This window comes from Erpetoichthys calabaricus, chromosome 7, assembly GCF_900747795.2.
Source record: "Erpetoichthys calabaricus chromosome 7, fErpCal1.3, whole genome shotgun sequence".
NCBI lineage: Eukaryota > Metazoa > Chordata > Cladistia > Polypteriformes > Polypteridae > Erpetoichthys > Erpetoichthys calabaricus.
Genome location: NC_041400.2, coordinates 10068423 through 10089698, shown reverse-complemented (window position 1 = coordinate 10089698; position 21276 = coordinate 10068423). Strand labels below are relative to the sequence as shown.

General features: G+C 42.1%; 1 protein-coding gene across 1 annotated transcript in view; it reads right to left on the bottom strand.

Annotated features, from left to right (window-relative positions):
- Nucleotides 1–777: 777 nt before the first annotated feature.
- The window catches only part of gpat3 (glycerol-3-phosphate acyltransferase 3), a 74180-nt gene continuing 53681 nt past the window's right edge, over nt 778–21276 (bottom strand). The window contains 5 exon segments of the mRNA XM_051929848.1: nt 778–1157; nt 4967–5046; nt 7645–7773; nt 11204–11289; nt 18550–18605. Of these exon segments, the coding sequence (XP_051785808.1) occupies nt 1061–1157; nt 4967–5046; nt 7645–7773; nt 11204–11289; nt 18550–18605 (448 nt within the window). The 3' untranslated portion in view covers nt 778–1060.

Here is a 21276-nt window from a genome sequence, read left to right as displayed (position 1 = left end):
GGTTAGAATGAAAACCTGCAGCCACTGCAGCCCACTAGGCCTGGAGTTTGACACCCCTGCTTTGGAGTCCTGGTGCTCCCTGTTTTGTGAGACATGGACGCTATCCAGTGACCTGAGATGAAGACTGGACTCCTTCACTGCTGTGTCTCTTTGGAGAATCCTTGGGTCCCGCTGGTGTGACTTTGTGTTGCTCATGAAGTCCGGAATGAGGCACACAACCTGCATTATGAGGAAGTGTCAGTTAAGGCACTACGGCCATGTGGCACGATTACCCAAGGGTGATGCGGCTCACTGCTCAGGACCCGAACGGCTTGGCTGGACCAGGTCAAGGGGACACCCACGTAACACCTGGCTGCGGCAGATACAGGGTCATTTCCAGGGGGTGGGCCTGGACCACATGTCTGCCTCAGGATCCTGAGCTGTTTCGTCCTTTGGTGGGTACGGTAATGCGCTGTATCAGTGCAGGCTCCCCAACCTGACCTGACCATGTGGTGAATATCATTTTTTTTTTTAACATTGCTTTTTTAATTTTTCATCTTAATTAATTATTGCAGTGTTTGTGTGCACTTTTTTTATATTGTCTCTTGTGGAGGTTTTTTGTTTTTACTTGTTAAATCGGCTGTGTCCATCGCCCACTGACTCTCGGTCTCAATATTTCTTCCCTGCTAGAGCCTAAGGTAGGGACACTGGGGTGTGACACCCCCACATAATACTGTAGACTCCCCCAGACATTTAAGCACATCACTCATACACACCCGAGTGACTACCCATGAGCACTTATAACACAGAAACTGTTTATTTCAAGGAAAAAGGAAAACAATATTTTCAAAAGGTTTTAGGATGACGTCTGATGTAATAACAAGCAAATTTATACAAAAATAATCTCAATTTTTTTTAGAGAGGGATTGACGGCGTATGATGTCAGGTTCGAGAGAAATACTTTTCTCGAGTTGATTTTGTGCACTGCATGTTTCTGGTGGGTCGCATACTCAGCTGTCCATTTGGGGTTTTGTGTCTCCAATCCACAAACAGTGCAGGCTCGGGTGTTCGCTCTTCTTTTTCAGTTTCCGTCGTCGCCGACAATCATCTTGCTGTACGTCTTTTGCTGCTCTTCTTTGAAGGTTTCTTTGACTTTTGCTCTTTTCAGGCCGCCATCCCTGTTAACAGTGGACATTAACAAAGAATTAAGCTGGTAAACGATAAAGGAACAATAGCATGAGTGTCGATAAATAATATGGAACGGTGGACAAAAAAATGAATATGTTATCAAACTGTCAGAAAAATAAAGTCTGCTTATAATAAAGTCTAATCATTAATAATCAGTATAATCAGGGATTTTATTCACATGGAGTAGCCAAAGTTCACCTCCACGTAAGGGTATAAATGAGGAGAAGACTGTCAAAACCAAGCATGTGTTCTTAGTGCAAGGCCACAAGACTCATCCTGCGGGGCGATTAGCAAATGCTTAGTAGTGCGTGCCGTGCACAGGCCTTCTCGCTTTACACTGCAGATGGCAGTATCCAGGTGCAACAGACTAAAAGTACAGTGGTGTGTAAAAGAATTCAGTCCCCTGTGTGGCAATCATTGCCTAAGCGTTCCCGTCGGCGTAAAAGAAAGCCTGATTAAGAAGCACATGGCGATTGTTATGGTGTATAAAATCTGTACATTTTGGTTTCCATTATATTTTGTTCGAGACAAGACAACAGATGAACTAAGACAGATCAAAGCAGGTTTTCTTACACCTCACTTTTAAAACAGCTGTTTCCAACATTGAAAGGAAGACATTTCTGGTGGTTCAATTAATTTATAACCTGGGAAAGGATGCTGTGCTGACACCCCAGGCTATTGATTACTTCATGGATGGACATCTGGGAGAACATTTGGGGTTTATGGCCTGGAAAGGGAAATTGAGGCAATATCAAAGAACTTTATTATCAGGGAAAGAGTTTGAGCAAAATTCATCAATCACATTGACAGCCAGCCAATCAGGTGCATGTATTGTGAAACCAAGGCATGACATTTCATAATAAATATGCCTTGGTTTGAAAGAGAAGAGGAGGAGGAAGGAGAAGAAGCAAAGAGAAGGAGGAGAAGAAGAGGAACAGACCAAGACGGCATTGGTCGTCAGAAAGGCATCGTGAACATCAACTGCTAAATCAAACGCCTCCCTGGGACATTCATCCTTGTCATCTGTAACTTTTTCATAAGCTTTTCCTAAAGACTATATATATTCAGACTTTTCTATCAGTACCTATTTTCTATTATTCTTTGTTCCAGTGGTATTATTATTATTATTCTTGTAATAAATACCATGCTGCTTTTAACTTTCTATGCTTTGTCTTAATGTCTAGAGTGATTGAATTAATAAGTTAGATTTCTTTGAGCACCTGGTGTAGCCAGATTTTTGCCATTATTTCTGTGCTGCGAGGTTTATAAGGCTGAGAGTGAGGGCGCCGCTCGAAAGAAGGGACAGTACGATAAGAAGAAGGTATTCTTGGCTGATAAATGGCCTATAGTCAAGAGTGCGGAGTCTTTGTATGTTTAAATGTATTCTTGTAGACCAAAAGTAATATTTAGGTCTGAGATATCACTAAAACATCGTATGTTGTTCATGCCGATAATAAGTAAGTCTCTTGAAGTGCTGAGTGACAGGCTGATGTGTGGTTTAAAGTGCTAAGGGTTAATCAGCGTGTGTGTGTCATTCATGGGGCACTGTTGTGGTTAGGGTCTGTGTGTGTGTGTGTGTGTGTGTGTGTGTGTGTGTGTGTGTGTGTTCATTTTAAAGTGCAACAGTAGACCAACCCGATAACGAACTTGACGAGAACTTTTACCCTTGAGAAAACAGGTAAAGGGTAAGTAGAGGGAAATATTACGATAATACAGCGATTAATGACTGGGTTGGGGAACACTTAAAATACAAAGCATACGCAGAATACGTGCTACTTTAGCTACGATGGGGTTTAAGAAATTCTAGTAACTTAAACTTTGTTTTAAGATGAAGCTAACAACATTCTATTTTGATGAAAAAATGATTAAAGTTGAAATTAATCTCGTTATAGACCCTCTTTTCCGCACTGTAGCCCTAATACCCTTCTGTATGACACTCAGATGGTGGGCTGCAATTTGCCTTTGCAAGTCGACTTTGATATGTGACCACGTTTTTTTATTTATTTTTTTATGGGCACTGTGAGGCTTTCTGAACTTGAACTTTTGAAAGCCTTCACCATGCTGTACCACTCCATCAATTTCTTTTTGCTGCATATACCACTGCTTAAGCCACCAAACCGTATGTTGTTCCTTGTCCCCACTTCACTGGACAGGACCTCCATTTCACATTCGCCGAAATTCTTCTTTTTCACACGTGCTTTTGCTATTATCTTTTAACTATTTGAGGACTGAATATTTTTTCCAAAAAAAAAAGATGGTTTCACACAGAAATCAACATAAAACATCTGCTGCTGCATGCTGTGGCTGCCAGTTTGCCAAGAATGAGTGGCAGACTTGCTGCCAGGCTGTCTTTGCGTGGCTGGGGCAGCAGCAGTGGCAGTCACAGTCGAAGTGCATTACATTCCGATTGTTAAGTGGCAGTCCTCCCTGGCGAACATTGTCAGTAGAACTACTAGAACCTCACATGCGTTTTCAGTCACTTGTATCAAAATCGGAGTCCGACAAGTCACAGTCCAGTTCAGAGATAACAGGCAAGACGTCGTCCATGGAGTATTTTGCTTTTCGCATTTGCTTTGATCTCTCGCCAGATGTCAGTGCCATTTTTGCCGTTGCGTGCGCCTTGCTACTCATGTGAGCGCAGGGAATCTCGGTCAAACCAATGAAGCTAACTTTCCTTCTAAGCAATGAGAGTCCAACGTAACGGTTGGTTTTGTCACTGTTTACAATCGATTACCATCGTCAACTCCTCCTTTAGACAAAAGTCAACATCAGCCCTGAAAGAGTTAACAAAACACTGAATGGAAGGGGCAATTTATATTGGTTTGTATATTCAAAAAGGCGAAATTCTGGGAGGAGTTGGGGTGGGGCTGTAGGCACGTGCATGTGCATTAAAATTCCCATTGATTGAGATTTGTAAAGAGAAAGTGTGTACAACATTGCTTATGCAAAGGTTTAGGCATCTGAATTTTTTTTGTGCATACGCACATTTCTAGTTTGGTCCGTACGCCATGTTTTGGTGTGAATTCTATACAAGGCACTATACACAAGCCCCTCAGGCCTGAGTTTCCGAGTAGGAAATCCAACTTAAGGGGGCGTTCCAGTTGAAAATTCCATCTAGAAAGTTAGAAATTCTTATTTCCCAGCTCAACTGGAGTCCTGAGCTGACAGGGGAAGGGGGTCGCTTGAGTGCACTCCGCTGCAGAGAAGGTGGACGAGTGAGACGCTCGAGATCGAGAACACAGTGGTAAGAGCGGCTCAGTGGTTGGCTGCACATAAAAGTACGTCAGGGCTTCCGTTTTCTTTTAGAGGAGATTTACTTTTATAGTGAAGGCTGATTGAGAGCCTAAAGTTTGATTTTATTTTTGTAAATCGTGATCAAGGCCTTCTTTCACCCTTACAGTTTTAGAGAAGGGTAGCCCTGATATTTTATATTGGATTTTTGTACCTGTTATTTTTAATTTTTTTATTTTGTGTTTCATCTTCTCCACCAATTTCTTGGAGAACAGAGTTTAGTGTTTTTAGGACTCTCTTTACATTATAATATAATTTTTTACGTTGAGCGTCAACTACAAAGAGTTGTTGTAAAAACAAACATTAACTTCTGGTTTTTGTTAATCATATTGGCATCTCTGAAATGTCTCTTTGTGGTCACCTTCGGTCCAGCTGGTCCTGACTACTTAGCAGCGTGTTGGGGCTGGCCAACTGTGTCCAGCAGGGAGAGCATGCTCCCTGGGAAAAGTTTTGTTAGGGATTTCAGCCTTTACCAAGTTGAGACTTTCAGTGGAAGGGAAAATCTTACCAGGAGAGATCCACCAAGCCGCCTTGTCTGGCAATTTCTGATTTCACTCTGTTGGCAAAACTGACTGCGTCTTCTCCTTCCTACAAAGTAAAAAAAAAAAGAAAAGAAAAAAGCACTTTAGATTCTGGGCAGCACAGTGACACAGTGGTTGCGCTGCTGCCTCGCAGTTAGGAGACCCGGGTTCACTTCCCGGGTCCTCCCTGCGTGGAGTTTGCATGTTCTCCCCGTGTCTGCATGGGTTTCCTCCCACAGTCCAAAGGCATGCAGGTTAGGTGCATTGGCAATCCTAAATTGTCCCTAGTGTGTGCTTGGTGTGTGTGTGTGCCCTGCGGTGGGTTGGTTTGTTCCAGCCTTGCGCCCTGTGTTGGCTGGGATTGGCTCCAGCGGACCCCCGTGACCCTGTTTTAGGATATAGCTGGTTGGAAAATGACTGACTGACTGACTTTAGATACAACACAAGCACTGACTCTAAGCAAACAGTTTTTATTTATAGGACATGTTAGTAAGTTAGAAATGACCCCGTATATCACAAACATACAAATCAGTGTGTGGTGAGATGGGATTAATTCTACCAAAAACGTAGCATTCTCAAATCCACTTAATAGAGTTCAGGGATGGGGGCCAAAGCCGAGTCCAGCAGATTTCAGGGCAAAACAAAAACCAACTTTGGATGCATGCATTCACACTGGGGCAAATTACAAGTTTCCAATTGACTCCACATGTGTCTTTAGAACAATCTAGAAGAGAACAGGCCATTCGGCCCACAAAGCTTTCCAGTCCTCTCCACTTAATTCTTCAAAAATAACATCAAGTCGAGTTTTCCCTAAAGTCGTCCTGTCTACCGCACTACTTGGTCACTTACTCCATGTGTCTGTGGTTCTCTCTGTAAAGAAAAACTTCCTTATATTTGTGCGACATTTACCCATCACAAGTTTCCAGCTGTGTCCCCATGTACTTGCCGACGTCATTTTAAAGTGACGGTCTCAGTCCACTCAACTAATTCCCTTTGTAATTTAAACACTCCAGTCAGGTCTCCTCTAAATCTCCTTTAAAGTCTCAGCTCTTTTAATATTTCCTCCTAACTCATCCCATGTAGCCCTGGACTCAGCCTTGTTGCTCTTTTCTGGACCTTCTCTAGTGCGGTTATGTCCTTTTTGTAGCCTGGAGACCAAAACTGCACCCAGTACTCCAGATGAGGCCTCACCAGTGTGTTATAAAGCCTGAGCAGAACCTCCTGTGACATCAAGGCGCTATATAACCTGAAATTCTGTTAGGCTTATTAATGGCTTCTGAACACTGTCTGGGAGTTACAGTATAAACACTTCTTTGGTGATGGTGGAAGAAAACTGAAGGGCAGAGAGAAAAACCACACAAGGCGGTATATCTTAAAAGGATGGGGGCAAAACAGTCAGCCTTCTAGAACACCACATCGGCCAACATCCTCCAAACACCCAATCCGTCTTCAGACACACAAAGTATTAATACTACACATACATCTATAAATATATAAAATGACAAAATGGATGTCATCTGTGCCCGTATGTAATGTCATCCAGTGCCAACGCCACTATATGAATGGAAAAAAAAATGATTAGCATTATTATTATGATTGATCCCTAAATAAACTTGATCTTTTAATAATTAGGAAAATCAGGCCCCAGTAAAATAACTTTAATTTAATAAAAAACATACAGGAAGTATTTAATATGGCCTGCTTATTTTGTATTATGCTTTAAAAAAATCCCAGACAGCATAATAGCACCAGCAGCAAATCTGCTTTTGTTAATAGAATTAAAATCCAAAAACAAGCATCTCTGTCAAGGCTGCGAATACAAGAGGGCAAAATATCACGGCCTGTATTGGGGTGATGAGATTGGTTTTGTGGTTAGGTTTTTTCATATTCTCGTACTATACTGGGTGACCTTGTTAGAAGTACTGTACATACCAGTGGTCTCAAATCTCCAGTCCTGGAGGGCCGCAGTGGAACACTTTCCTTATACGGTGACCAATTTTTGCTGACAACTTCTGTTACATTCATTTTAATTGACTTGTTTTTTTAAGATTTGTTCCCCTGAATTTCTTCATCATTCTTCTGAATTGCTTCATTTCTTTCCTTAAATGGCATCCAAACAGAAATGAAATGTGAAGTGAGGGAGCCAACAGAAGACCAACTAAGTCAGGGCCTCAAACTCCAACTAGTTGCTTAATTAGTCGCCGATTCATGTTGTTAATTAAACCCGTTCTTGAGTTCTATAGCTTATTGCTCCTCTCATTATGCAATAGCACACATTTATGAAATTGTTGATTTTCGGATTTCCAACTGCACTGTTACAGTAAAATGTTTTGAGGACCTGAGCAGATCAGTATTCCTAAGACCTTCATCTTTCTTTATTGTCAGATATTGTAGAATGGACACCAGTTGTTTTGGTTCGTTTTATATCTCATTATTGTTCGACTGCTAATTAAGGAAAAAGAAACAAGGGGTCTGAGTCTTCAAGGACAAGTCAATTAAAATTAATTCAAAAGAATGTTAATTAGCAGCAAAAACAGGTCACTAATTAAGAAGATGGTTAGAATGAAAACCTGCAGCCATTAGTGCCCTGCAGTACCGGAGTTTGAGACCACTGATATAAAGGTTGAGAACTCCTGCCCTACAACACTTCAAAATGTATCCTTACCTGTCTTGTCATGGGGGGCAAATACCAGACATTGCAGACAATGGCCCAGCTGGTCATCATTCTCAACAGATAGCTGACCATGCTGTACTTGCTGCTGTTCCAAAAGGCGTCTCCAAACTGGGGGTCATACTAAGAGAGGAAAAAGAAAAAAGGGGGTCCATTAAGAAAACTGCTGTGTCTGCATTCTACAGCATCTCGTCTTCATCTTTAATTTCAAAAACGTCAAGGGATACATATCCATCCATCCATCCATTTTCCAACCCGCTGAATTGGAACACAGGGTCACGGGGGGTGGGGTGGTGATACATATCCAAAATGTTTAAATGCTATTATGATTAACTTTTTTTTTTTTTTAAACAGCGACTGGCATCCATATTACTAACCAAGAATGGTAAATCAGATGGCATGGACACAGGTACACAGCGATGGGACCATGAGACGTACTGCGCAGGCGCGTACAGCGCACGACTCATAAACCGCAAGCGAAGTTGTATCCACCGCGCACGAAGGAGTCACGGCCCAAAAACGAAAGAGCTCAACTGACGTGAATGAGAAATGAAGCAACAACGCACCCATAGCTAACGACTAATGACACGGCCACACAAAAAAGAGGATTCTGCGCTGCAGCCCAGATTCAAACGGAAGAGGCTACGGAGGCCCCACAGGTCCACCAAGATAGTACGGAAGGTGCGGGAAAGTACGAAAGGCAAAGGCGCCTACACAGCATAGTGAAACCCGACATAGTATGGAAGGCGTGGCCTTCACCGCCATATTGTGAGTGGCACTACTGCGGAGTGAAGTTAGGAATAATGTGCTGCTTGGGATTGTACAAACCGCTGAACGCTTTACACCAAATTCAAACACAATACAGCTCAACGATACAAACACGAGCCCACCTGGATAAGATCAATGAACGCAGGCGCCTACAACGCGCGTCTGAAACTGCGGAAGCAAAGCAGGCACGGGTTCACAACGAACGAGCTCGACTGACGGATATACAAACACGAGCCCACCTGGATAAAATCAATGAACGCAGGCGCCTACAACGCGCGTCTGAAATGCCGCGGGCACGGCTCCAAAATGAACGAGCTCGACTAATGTATTTCAGGATACCCAACGCCGGCGGGGGTAGGCGAGCGAAGCGAGCAGATGGCGGAGCCCCCTTGTTTACAATAACCACCCCCAATTATTACAACTTACAACCATCCATCCATCCATTATCCAACCCGCTATATCCTAACTACAGGGTCACGGGGGTCTGCTGGAGCCAATCCCAGCCAACACAGGGCGCAAGGAAAGGAAACAAACCCCGGGCAGGGTGCCAGCCCACCACAAACTTACAACCATAACCTTCATTTTCCTTTTATTATTTAATTAGCACACAATTACATGCTATGTTTTTTTTTATTTGTAAAACCAGACCATTTGTCAATTCAGTCCTGGAACAAAATTAAACACTTTTGATCTTTCTTGTCATGCTGGACTGAGGAATGAATGCAATATAGTCATTTTTAAATGAAAATAGTAATTTTTTTTTTTAATTCAGGAGAACGCGAACAACTTTCTAAGTACTGCATACTGCTTCAGCCTATCAAAACAACACAGTCACACAAAGCCCCGCCCCCTGCTTTATTTTATTGGTCCAGTTGCCCGGTGCAACGGAGAGCCGACATGTTTACCGCATAGAGGACATTGGCTTAAATGGTCCAAACCAACTCTCCACACTTGTAGTTCATTTGCTTTGTTCTAAATCAGGGGTGGTTTTGTTACATTTGGTTGTGATTCACAACTTGTAAACTTTCAAGCAAACTAAGTATATCAACAGACATCCCATGAATGTGCTCTGGGCTTCTTTCGTTGGGCAGAAATAGTCCTTCTCCTGGGGAAAAAAAAAGTATCATGGCAGATATTTGTGCCCCACTGCATTTTCCATAAACATTAACTGGTAGACTACTTGAAAATAAGGCCCTATTAAATTTATGCACCAAAGGACGCGTTTCAAATAGCCGAGCCATTTTCAGGTATCAAGATAATAAAGTTTATAATCCATCTAACTGAAAGGACAAGTGTCTCTGTGCCTGACCAGTTTCTCTGTCATTGGTGAAGAGTCTAAGATGGGTTGAAATCTATATAATCAACACAGACCCCAGGGTATTCAACATTAATGTTAGCAGTGCACCATCTATTGGACTGTATTTTCTAATGCATGTAGTAATAAAATGCACTGTATTTTTCATCCCAACAGATCACACATCACAGACATCTGTAGTAATAAAATGCATTGCATTCATCATTCCAACAGATGGCGCATCACAGACATTTGTAGTAATAAAATGCATTGCATGTATCATTCCAACAGATGGCACAGCACATATATCTTTAGTAATAAAATGCATTGTATTTTTCATTCCAACAGATCACACATCACAGACATCTGTAGTAATAAAATGCATTGCATTCATCATTCCAACAGATGGCACATCACAGATATTTGTATTAATAAAATGCATTGCATATATCATTCCAACAGATGGCACAGCACAGATATCTTTAGTAATAAAATGCATTACATTCATCATTCCAACAGATGGTGCATCACAGACATTTGTAGTAATAAAATGCATTACATTCATCATTCCAACAGATCACACATCAGACATCTGAAGTAATATGCTTTGCATTCATCATTCCAACAGATGGCACATCACAGATATTTGTATTAATAAAATGCATTGCATATATCATTCCAACAGATGGCACAGCACAGATATCTTTAGTAATAAAATGCATTACATTCATCATTCCAACAGATCGCACATCAGACATCTGAAGTAATAAAATGCTTTGCATTCATCATTCCAACAGATGGCACGTCACAGATATTTGTATTAATAAAATGCATTGCATGTATCATTCCAACAGATGGCACAGCACAGATATCTTTAGTAATAAAATGCATTACATTCATCATTCCAACAGATGGTGCATCACAGACATTTGTAGTAATAAAATGCATTACATTCATCATTCCAACAGATCGCACATCAGACATCTGAAGTAATATGCTTTGCATTCATCATTCCAACAGATGGCACGTCACAGATATTTGTATTAATAAAATGCATTGCATGTATCATTCCAACAGATGGCACAGCACAGATCTCTTTAGTAATAAAATGCATTACATTCATCATTACAACAGATGGTGCATCACAAACATTTGTAGTAATAAAATGCTTTGCTTTCATCATTCCAACAGATCGCACATCACAGACATCTGTAGTAATAAAATGCTTTGCATGTATAATTCCAACAGATGGCGCATCAGACATTTCTAGAAATAACATGCATTGCATTTGCCATTCCAAGAGATGCCATGTCACAAACATTAACACTGCTTTTATGAATTCCATACCAAATGCCCTATAACAAAGACATATGCCATGCATTTGTCATTGCAAAAGACTGCATCACAAACATTTGTAATAATGCACTTTATTCATGTATTAGTTTATTAGCCCAACATACAAATAATGACATATTATGTTAAACTTCATACCTTAATCGCTACAGGATAAATGGTCCCTCCTATTTCAAAGCTGCCTTTCTTGAACATCATCACTGACGTGTTATTTATACAGGTGCCTGCAGAACAGTCAAGAGGAGAATGAACAAACACCATTCATTCACGTGAATCCATTTATGGCACTCCTCAAAACATTAACTTTACTGCGTTTTTAGTCAAATAATTCTCTTATGAGTAATTCTCATTTAACTGGCATATCACATTGTGCCATAATCTGGGTGTGATAAGGGCAAGCCTTGGGGAAAGAATACAAACTTTCACTCAGCAAGTCAAGATTACATTGAGTGTTACAAAATACAGGGCTGCAAAATAATCAGTTCCTCTTCAGTTCAGTTCTGGTCAGATGTTATGACATCCATCTATGATGCACTTAGTACAGCTGGAGAAAGTAAGAAACTGGCACTGTAGGGAATGGAAGAGAACCCATGACATCAGTGTGGGGAGGAAAGGGTGGCCAATCCTTTGTGTTCTCCTTTATTTTCCTTTTCCAGTATGGACTTGCTTTTTGAATCCTGAATTTGCTGATAAACAGGTTTTGCCTTATTCCACTTATACCCATCATTAGGCCTAAATGGCAAACAAAATATTAAAATGTCTAGGTTTATAAAATGATTTTAATTGTTGCTACAGCACCTTTAGAAAGTATTCGTATCATTCAGACTTTTTTTTTTTTTTTTTTTTTTACACATTTTATTATATTGTTTTCCCCCCTCATCAAGCAACATGCAATACCCCAGAATGTCAAAGCAAAAATATGATTTTCAGGAATTTCTGCAAATTTAACAATAAAAAAATATCCCATTGACATGAATATTCAAACTCTTTGCTTGGACTCAAGTGCAACCCATTCTGTTGATGTTTCTACATCTCGTTTGGAGTCCACCAGCGGTCAATTCAAATTGATCGCATGTGATTAGGAAAGGCAAACGCTGCTCAATATAAAGTCCCACAAGAAGCCAGCCATGAGGTGGAAGGAGTTGCCTGATGAGCTTACAGACAGGAATTGTCTAAACTAGGGGTCTCCAACACATTGCATCGCGAGCTATCGGTAGCTTGCAATCCCTTTCCAAGTAACTCGCCAAAGGGTTAATTTGAAAACTTGATTAGTTAAATTAGGGGTGGGCAATCTTTACAAAAAATCATATCACAATCCACAATCTGAATCTTTTAAATGTGGCATACACTTAAGAGGATATCTGGACTCAAACTCGTCAAGACCTAAGTAACACTTTAAATATCAAACAAAGTTGAATTCAATTGTTCTCTCGTTCGCTAGCTAAGCAGAATTAAGGACCACACCCCGAAGCTGGCGAGTGAGTGAGGAAGGCCACCACCCCTCGGCCCGCTGCGTGTTTCTTGGATTCGCGCAAATAAATCAAACTCTGATACATAGCGAAATGAGAGAAGTCGCAAAATCAACCGGAATGTTCAAGCAAATTATAGAAAAAAACCCGATCTAGATCCGTGAAGTAGTTCTCTAGTGAAAAGAGGACAGACATACAGACAGACAGACATTGGATTTTATGTATTATATATTAGTAAACCTTCAAAATAATGTGCAGTTAAAGTCTCAACAGCATTCTCAGCATTTCTGGAGATTAATAGAGTGAGATAACTATAAGAATCTTCACCAAGCAGCTCTGAAAATGTCTGCTCTGTTTGGGTCTCCATACCTCAGTGAGTCTGACGTGAATGTTATGAAGTCAAAGTTCAGAACAAGACTGACAGACGGACATTGAAATGACTCCAGAAGAGCGAACCTCAGTGGCTCCACTCCACCAGACACCTCAGTGCCAGTCATCTGACTAACTGAACAACACATCACACATGCGACTGGACATGTGAATAAAGTGACACAGTGACATGGAACACAATGACAAATGAATACGTCATATCGGTGGATTTGGAATTGCATTGTTTTGTTCTGACAGCATTCGTGTTTTAATTCAATAGTGTGAGATACACTAGAAAATGCATACAGACAAACAAAATGCACCTGCAGGTGAACTAAATATTTTTTGTGATGTTTTAATGCAAAATGTGAGTTATGGACACCAAGTCAAGTTAAGTCAAGTTGGGGAGCCTGCAATGGTACAGCAGGTCATGTGCCTCATTCGGGACTCCATGAGCAACACAAAGTCAAACCAGCGGTACCAAAGGATTTTCCGGAGAGACACAGTACCAAAGGAGTCCAGTCTTCATCTCAGGTCACTGGATAGCGTCCATGTCTCACAGCCATATAGTAAGACAGGAAGCACCAGGACTCTAAAGACTTGGACCTTCATCCTTTTTCAAAGATATTGGCAGCACCACACACCCCTTTCCAGCGACCTCATGACCCCCCATGCTCTCCCAATCTGTCTACTGACTTCATAGGAAGAGTCATCAGAGACATGCCGAGGTAAGTAAACCTCTTGACGCTGTGGACACTCTCTCCGCAGACAGACACACTGCTGATGGCTGTGCCCAAGAGGTCATTAAAGGCCTGGCTCTTTGGTTTTAATCAGGACCCTCGTAAGCCCAGACACTCAGACTCCTCAGTCTCTCGAGAGCCCTGATCAGAGCCTCCATTGACTCCGCGAAGATCACAGCATCATCAGCAAAGTCAAGATCTGTGAATCTCTCTTCACCAACAGATGCCCCACAGCCGCTGAACCCCACGACCTTGCCCAACACCCAGTCCATACAAGCATTGGACAGAGTAGGAGAAAGAACACACTCCTGACGAACCCCAGAATCAACTGGGAAAAACGCAGAGGTCCTGCCTCCACTCTGCACAGCACTCCCAGTACCAGTGTACAGGCCGGCCATGATATCCAGCAACCTCGAGGGGATCCCGCAAACCCTCAGGATGTCCCCTACAGGGCAACTCGATCAACTGAGTTGAACGCCTTGTGAAAATTGACAAAGGCTGCAAAGAAACCCTGCCGATATCTGCGTTTGCTCTCCATGAGAACCCTCAGTGCCAGGATGCGGTCGATGGTAGACTTCTTAGGTGTAAAACCAGACTGTTCCGGTCGCTGGTAGGTGAGCAAGTGATCACGGATCCTATTGAGGATGACCCTAGCAAGGACCTTACCCGGCACCGAGAGCAGTGTCATCCCCCTGTAGTTGCTACAATCCAGGCAATCCCCTTTCCCTTTCCAGATAGGGACGACAAGTCCTGTTTTCCAGTCAGTTGGGATGATGCCAGTCTCCCAAATGGAAGCAAAGATTGCTTGCAATGCCAGGAGGACAGCCTTACCACCAAGTCTGGAGAAGTTCACCCCGGATAGCACAGATCCCTGCAGCCTTTCCCTCCCTCAGCTGGTTCACCACCTGTGCCATCTCAGTGAGATTGCTTGGTTCACAGCTAATTGGAGGATCAGCCTCAAGAACCATGGACCCAGAGATATCCAACGTCCTAGCCGGCGGATCAGCTTTGAACAACTGCTCAAAGTAGCCAGCCCAGCGGGTCACAACTGCAGTGTCATCCGTAAGAACCGTTCCATCAGCTGCCCTGACTGCGACTCTCTGAGGAACAGATTCAGATGAGGGTAATGCTTCGATTCCTCTGTAAGCAGGACGTGGGTCGCTAGACCACAGATGGTGTGTCACTTGCTCACAGATTCCTCTAACAAACGCCTCTTTATCTGCCCTCAGAGCCCTCGCAGCTGTCCCTCTCAGTTCCCGGTACAGACCAGAGTTGCCATTGAGCCGTGTGCTGCGACTCCTCTCGACGATATCCAGGGGGCCCTGCGAGATGAAGCACCTCCTTCTAGGAACACCGGTAACACCAACATTTTGTAAATGTTCAGGCTAAACAAGCTTATTCAGTTTCAGAGAATAAACGTTAGAAAACATGAGGAGCTCTCGACCATTTTCATTTTGTAAAAGTAGCTCTCAGGGGGGGAAAAAAGGTCGGAGACCCCTGCTCTAAAGAAGGCAACAAAAAAAAGTCTGCAGCATTGAAGGTTCCCAAGAACACAGTGGCCTCTAGAATTCCTAAATGGAAGAAGTTTGGAACAATCCCAAGTCTTCCTAGTGCTGGATGTATAGAAAAGTATATTCTTAAAGTTGATGATTTGTATACTGTATATTCAGAGGGAATCATGAGCATATATGAAAATAAGTGGTGCACGTTAATATAGTGTGGATTACGGTTAGTCTTGGACCATGAAAGAGTTAATGAAGAAAGGCCACAATTGATTTTAGCATAAAAGGGTGGCCTGCCTGCTCTTTCACTAGCTTCGTTTTGAATTTCTGTGAAACAAGGACGTTGTGTTCTTTGTTCGGTTGCTTTGTTCTATACAGATTGTGAAGCCAATCTGGACACGGACAGGTTTTGCCACACTACACCCGTTTATTTACAGAATAAAGTGCTCATACCCCAGCACCAAGACCCAGTATGACACCCCACAACAGTCTCTTCTCTGCCACCAGTCCATTTTCCTCCACTCCTCCTCCTCAGGCTGGAGAATGGTGGGGACTGGCCCCTTTTAATAGGGCTCCAGGTGCCCAACGAGTTTTTTGCGGGCCACACTTCCGTATACTCTAGTATACCATAGAAACATCTGACAAAAAGATCTAAAAGCACTGAAGCAGCAGACTTTGTGAAAACCAACACTGGTGTCATTCTCAAGACTTTTGGCCACCACCGTACACCCGAGTATGCTCATCGTGAACTACACCACTTAAAAAAAAATGAAGAGGAACACATTGAATCTCCAAATATTCAAGTAGAAACTCTTTACTAAGTAAGAACCGAGTAATTCATTGAGAACAAAATGACGTCTCAACAATCAATGGAAGCCAAAAATCACCAACCCAGTGAGCGCTGAGTCAACATCACACCGAAAAGTCAAAAAGTGAAATACCGGGCTAATCCAACTTGTGTGAATTTCATCACAGCAACTCCTAATGTGACTCAGTAGTGTGTATGGCCCCCACGTGCCTGTATGGACCCCCGACAACGTCTGGACATACTCCTGATGAAACAGTGGATGGGAATCTCCTCCCAGACCAGGATCAGTGAGCTCCTGGACAGTCTGTGGTGCTACTTAGTGACGTCGGATGCACCGATACATAACATCTCAGAGGTTCTCAGCTGGATTCAGGTCTGGGGAACATGACATCTCAGAGGTTCTCAGCTGGATTCAGGTCTGGGGAATATGTGGGCCAGTCAATGCCATCAATGTCTTTGTCAACCAGGAACTGCCTAGACACATTGTCTTGTACCAGAAAGAACCCATGGCCAACTGCACTAGCATAAGGTCTGACAATAGCTCTGAGGATTTCATCTCAGTACCTAACAGCCATCATGGTACCACACCCCAGCATGTGGAGGTCTGTGTGACCCTCCAAGCATACACCTTCCCAGACCATCACTGACCCACCTCCAACCAGGTCATGCTGGATGATGTTGCAGGCTGCATAAATGTTCACCAGGGCATCTCTAGATTCTTTCACGTCTGTCACACATGCTCAGTGTGAACCTGATTTCACCTGTGAGGAGAACTGGGCACTAATGGTGGAGCTGCCAATTGTGGTATTCTCTGGCAAATGTCAATTGAGCTGCATGGTGATGGGCTGTGAGCACAGGTCCCACTAGAGAACATCTTGCCCTCATGGAGTCCATTTCTGTTAGTTTGGTCAGAAACATGCACACCAGTAGCCAGCTGGAGGTCATTTTGTAGGGGCTGGCTGTGCCACTCCTGTTCCTCCTGGCACAAAGGAGCAGATACTGGTAATGTTGTTGGGCTGATGCCCTTCTATGGTCCTGCCCAACTCTCCTTGTGTAACAGCTCATCTCCTGATAGCTCCTCCATGCTCTTGGGACCTCCTTGTGATGGCACTTATGGATGGGCCATCTTGGAGAAGTTGGACTACCTGTGCAACCGGAATCAGCTGTAGGCACCACCTTGTGCTACCAGTAGTGACAAGGACACAAGCTAAACACAAAACTAGAGAATTAGTCTGTAAGGATAAGGAGAGAGCAACTGTCTGTGGCCACCATTCCCTTTTTGGGTTTATCTTGCCATTGGCTCTCCAGGTCACCTCTTGTCACTTTCATTGGCACCAAAGCAGGTGAAGTTGATTCACAATCGCTTAGGCTTCCTAGTTGGACATATTGAAGTCCCTGAAGCTTCACTGACTTGGTGTTAAACTGGGATGATTAAGTGTTCCCTTCATTTTTTGAACAGTATATTTGGTTTAATAAAATATTTAGAACAATCTGGATGAGAACAGGCCATTCAGCCCATCAAAACTCGCCAGGCCTCTCCACTTAATTCTTCTAAAACACCATCAAATCGAATTTTGAGGGTCCCTAAAGTCCTGCAGTCTACTACACTACTTGGTCGCTTATCCTATGTATCTGTGGTTCTCTGTGTGAAGAAAAACTTCCTAACGTTTGTGAAGTACTAGGGTGTTGTATGGTGGCACGGTGGCACAGTGGGTAGTGCTGCTGCCTCACAGTTAGGAGACCCGGGTCCTCCCTGCATGGAGTTTGCATGTTCTCCCCCCATAGGTTTCCTCCCACAGTCCAAAGACATGCAGGTTAGGTGCATTGGCGATCCTAAATTGTCCTTAGTGGGTGTGTGTGTGTGTGCGCACCCTGTGGTGAGCTGGCACCCTGCCCAGGGTTTGCTTCCTGCCTTGCACCCTGTGTTAGCTGGGATTGGCTCCACCAGACCCCTGTGACCCTGTAGTTAGGATATAGCGGGTTGGATAATGGATGGATGGAGGGTGTTGTACTGTGTTAGCCATTATGGATGTAACGTGAAGTCAAGCAATAAAAAATGTCATTTTGCTTGACTTCTCATTAACATTCGAGTGAAATTTACCCTTAACAAGTTTCCAATTGTGATTTGGAAAGAAACTGAAGAGAAAAAAGTGAAGGACTGAGAATTAGTCATCCACTTCAGTCTATGAATCATTTGGATGATATCCTCGGAAAGGGAAAAAAATAAAATCTTTGTTATAGGAAGGACCTGACATGGCAGAATAAAAACAGGGCAGAGCCATAAAGTTAAATAAGATCTGCTAATAGCAAGGAGTGGTTTGTTAATTAAGTTATCAAGATTGAAAAAAAACAGCTGCCATGACGTCCCACCAGGACCAAATTTGCAGACCCCTGCTCACAAGTATAGGATGCAATGCAGAAAACCACCTTGAATACAATGGATGTGGGAAAAAGACCCAAAAACGTGGAGAAAGCCATTGGGAAAACAGAGAGAAAGTGAAAACTCCATGTAGACATTGACTGAACAGAGAATCAAATATTTGCCCCATGAACTAAAATACAAAAATCAAGACAATCTTTATTTATGGGTACTTACCTTCTGGAAAAATTAATATCGGAAGTTTAGTCTTGTCAGAAACATGATCTGTTAACCTGTAAAACATAAGCAGGCAAGTCTGAGGATCATTTTTGTTAAACTTTCATTACAGACCAATGTGCAGGTTATGTTTTTCATTTTTCCAGATATGGATGGTTTTTAAAGTCCACCCAAAAAATATATATTTTTACATTTCTTACCATTTTTAATTTTTAATCTCAAGTTTTCATGTAGAATGGAGAAAATGTGTCAGCCAATAATGACATCTAAGGAGATCGATGCAGGACAACAGCAAACTGTTATGTATGAATCTGTGTTTCTGAGAATGTCATTTTTTTTATTGTTTTTATCACTTGTTAATTATTACTTTTCCTATTTTTACATGTTTTCTGTTGTTTGTAATTAGAGCAATCTAGAGGAGAACAGCCATTTAGCCCAATAAATCTCACAAGTCCTATTCACTTAATTCCTCCAAGACAGGGGTCTCCAACACATCGCTCATGAGCTACCGGTAGCTTGCAACCCCTTTCCAAGTAGCTTGCCAAAGGGTTAATGAATCCTAGATAAATTTGAAAACTTGATTAGTCAAATTAGGGGTGGGCGATCTTTCCAAAAAATCATATCACGATCCACAATCTGAATTGCAATCTATCTGTTCAATTTGGCATACACTTGAGAATATTCGGACTCAAACTCGTCAAGACCTAAGTAACACTTTATTTTAAATATCAAACAAAGTTGAATTTGATTGTTCTCTCATTCGCTAGCTAAGCGGAGTTAAGGGACATGACGCCCCGAAGCTAGCGAGTGAGTGAAGAAGGCCCCTGCCCCTCGGCCCGCTGAGTGTCTCTTGGATTCACGCAAATAAATTGAACTCTTGATACATAGTGAAATGAGAGAAGTCGCAAAATCAACCGGAATGTTCATGCAAATTATAGAAAAAAACCCGATCTAAATCCGTTAATTAGTTCACTCATGCAAAGCGGACAGACAGACAGACAAACATTGGATTATATATATATATATATATATATATATATATATATATATATATATATACACACAGTGGTGTGAAAAACTATTTTCCCCCTTCCTGATTTCTTATTCTTTTGCATGTTTGTCACACAAAATGTTTCTGATCATCAAACACATTTAACCATTAGTCAAATATAACACAAGTAAACACAAAATGCAGTTTGTAAATGGTGGTTTTTATTATTTAGGGAGAAAAAAAATCCAAACCTACATGGCCCTGTGTGAAAAAGTAATTGCCCCCTGAACCTAATAACTGGTTGGGCCACCCTTAGCAGCAATAACTGCAATCAAGCGTTAGCAATAACTTGCAATGAGTCTTTTACAGCGCTCTGGAGGAATTTTGACCCACTCATCTTTGCAAAATTGTTGTAATTCAGCTTTATTTGAGGGTTTTCTAGCAAGAACCGCCTTTTTAAGGTCATGCCATAGCATCTCAATTGGATTCAGGTCAGGACTTTGACTAGGCCACTCCAAAGTCTTCATTTTGTTTTTCTTCAGCCATTCAGAGGTGGATTTGCTGGTGTGTTTTGGGTCATTGTCCTGTTGCAGCACCCAAGATCGCTTCAGCTTGAGTTGACGAACAGATGGCCGGACATTCTCCTTCAGGATTTTTTGGTAGACAGTAGAATTCATGGTTCCATCTATCACAGCAAGCCTTCCAGGTCCTGAAGCAGCAAAACAACCCCAGACCATCACACTATCACCACCATATTTTACTGTTGGTATGATGTTCTTTTTCTGAAATGCTGTGTTCCTTTTACGCCAGATGTAACGGGACATTTGCCTTCCAAAAAGTTCAATTTTTGTCTCATCAGTCCACAAGGTATTTTCCCAAAAGTCTTGGCAATCATTGAGATGTTTCTTAGCAAAATTGAGACGAGCCCTAATGTTCTTTTTGCTTAACAGTGGTTTGCGTCTTGGAAATCTGCCATGCAGGCCGTTTTTGCCCAGTCTCTTTCTTATGGTGGAGTCGTGAACACTGACCTTAATTGAGGCAAGTGAGGCCTGCAGTTCTTTAGACGTTGTCCTGGGGTCTTTTGTGACCTCTCGGATGAGTCGTCTCTGCGCTCTTGGGGTAATTTTGGTCGGCCGCCCACTCCTGGGAAGGTTCATCACTGTTCCATGTTTTTGCCATTTGTGGATAATGGCTCTCACTGTGGTTCACTGGAGTCCCAAAGCTTTAGAAATGGCTTTATAACCTTTACCAGACTGATAGATCTCAATTACTTCTGTTCTCATTTGTTCCTGAATTTCTTTGGATCTTGGCATGATGTCTAGCTTTTGAGGTGCTTTTGGTCTACTTCTCTGTGTCAGGCAGCTCCTATTTAAGTGATTTCTTGATTGAAACAGGTGTGGCAGTAATCAGGCCTGGGGGTGGCTACGGAAATTGAACTCAGGTGTGATACACCACAGTTAGGTTATTTTTTGACAAGGGGGCAATTACTTTTTCACACAGGGCCATGTAGGTTTGGATTTTTTTTCTCCCTAAATAATAAAAACCATCATTTAAAAACTGCATTTTGTGTTTACTTGTGTTATATTTGACTAATGGTTAAATGTGTTTGATGATCAGAAACATTTTGTGTGACAAACATGCAAAAGAATAAGAAATCAGGAAGGGGGCAAATAGTTTTTCACACCACTGTATATATATATATATATATATATATATATATATATATATATATATAT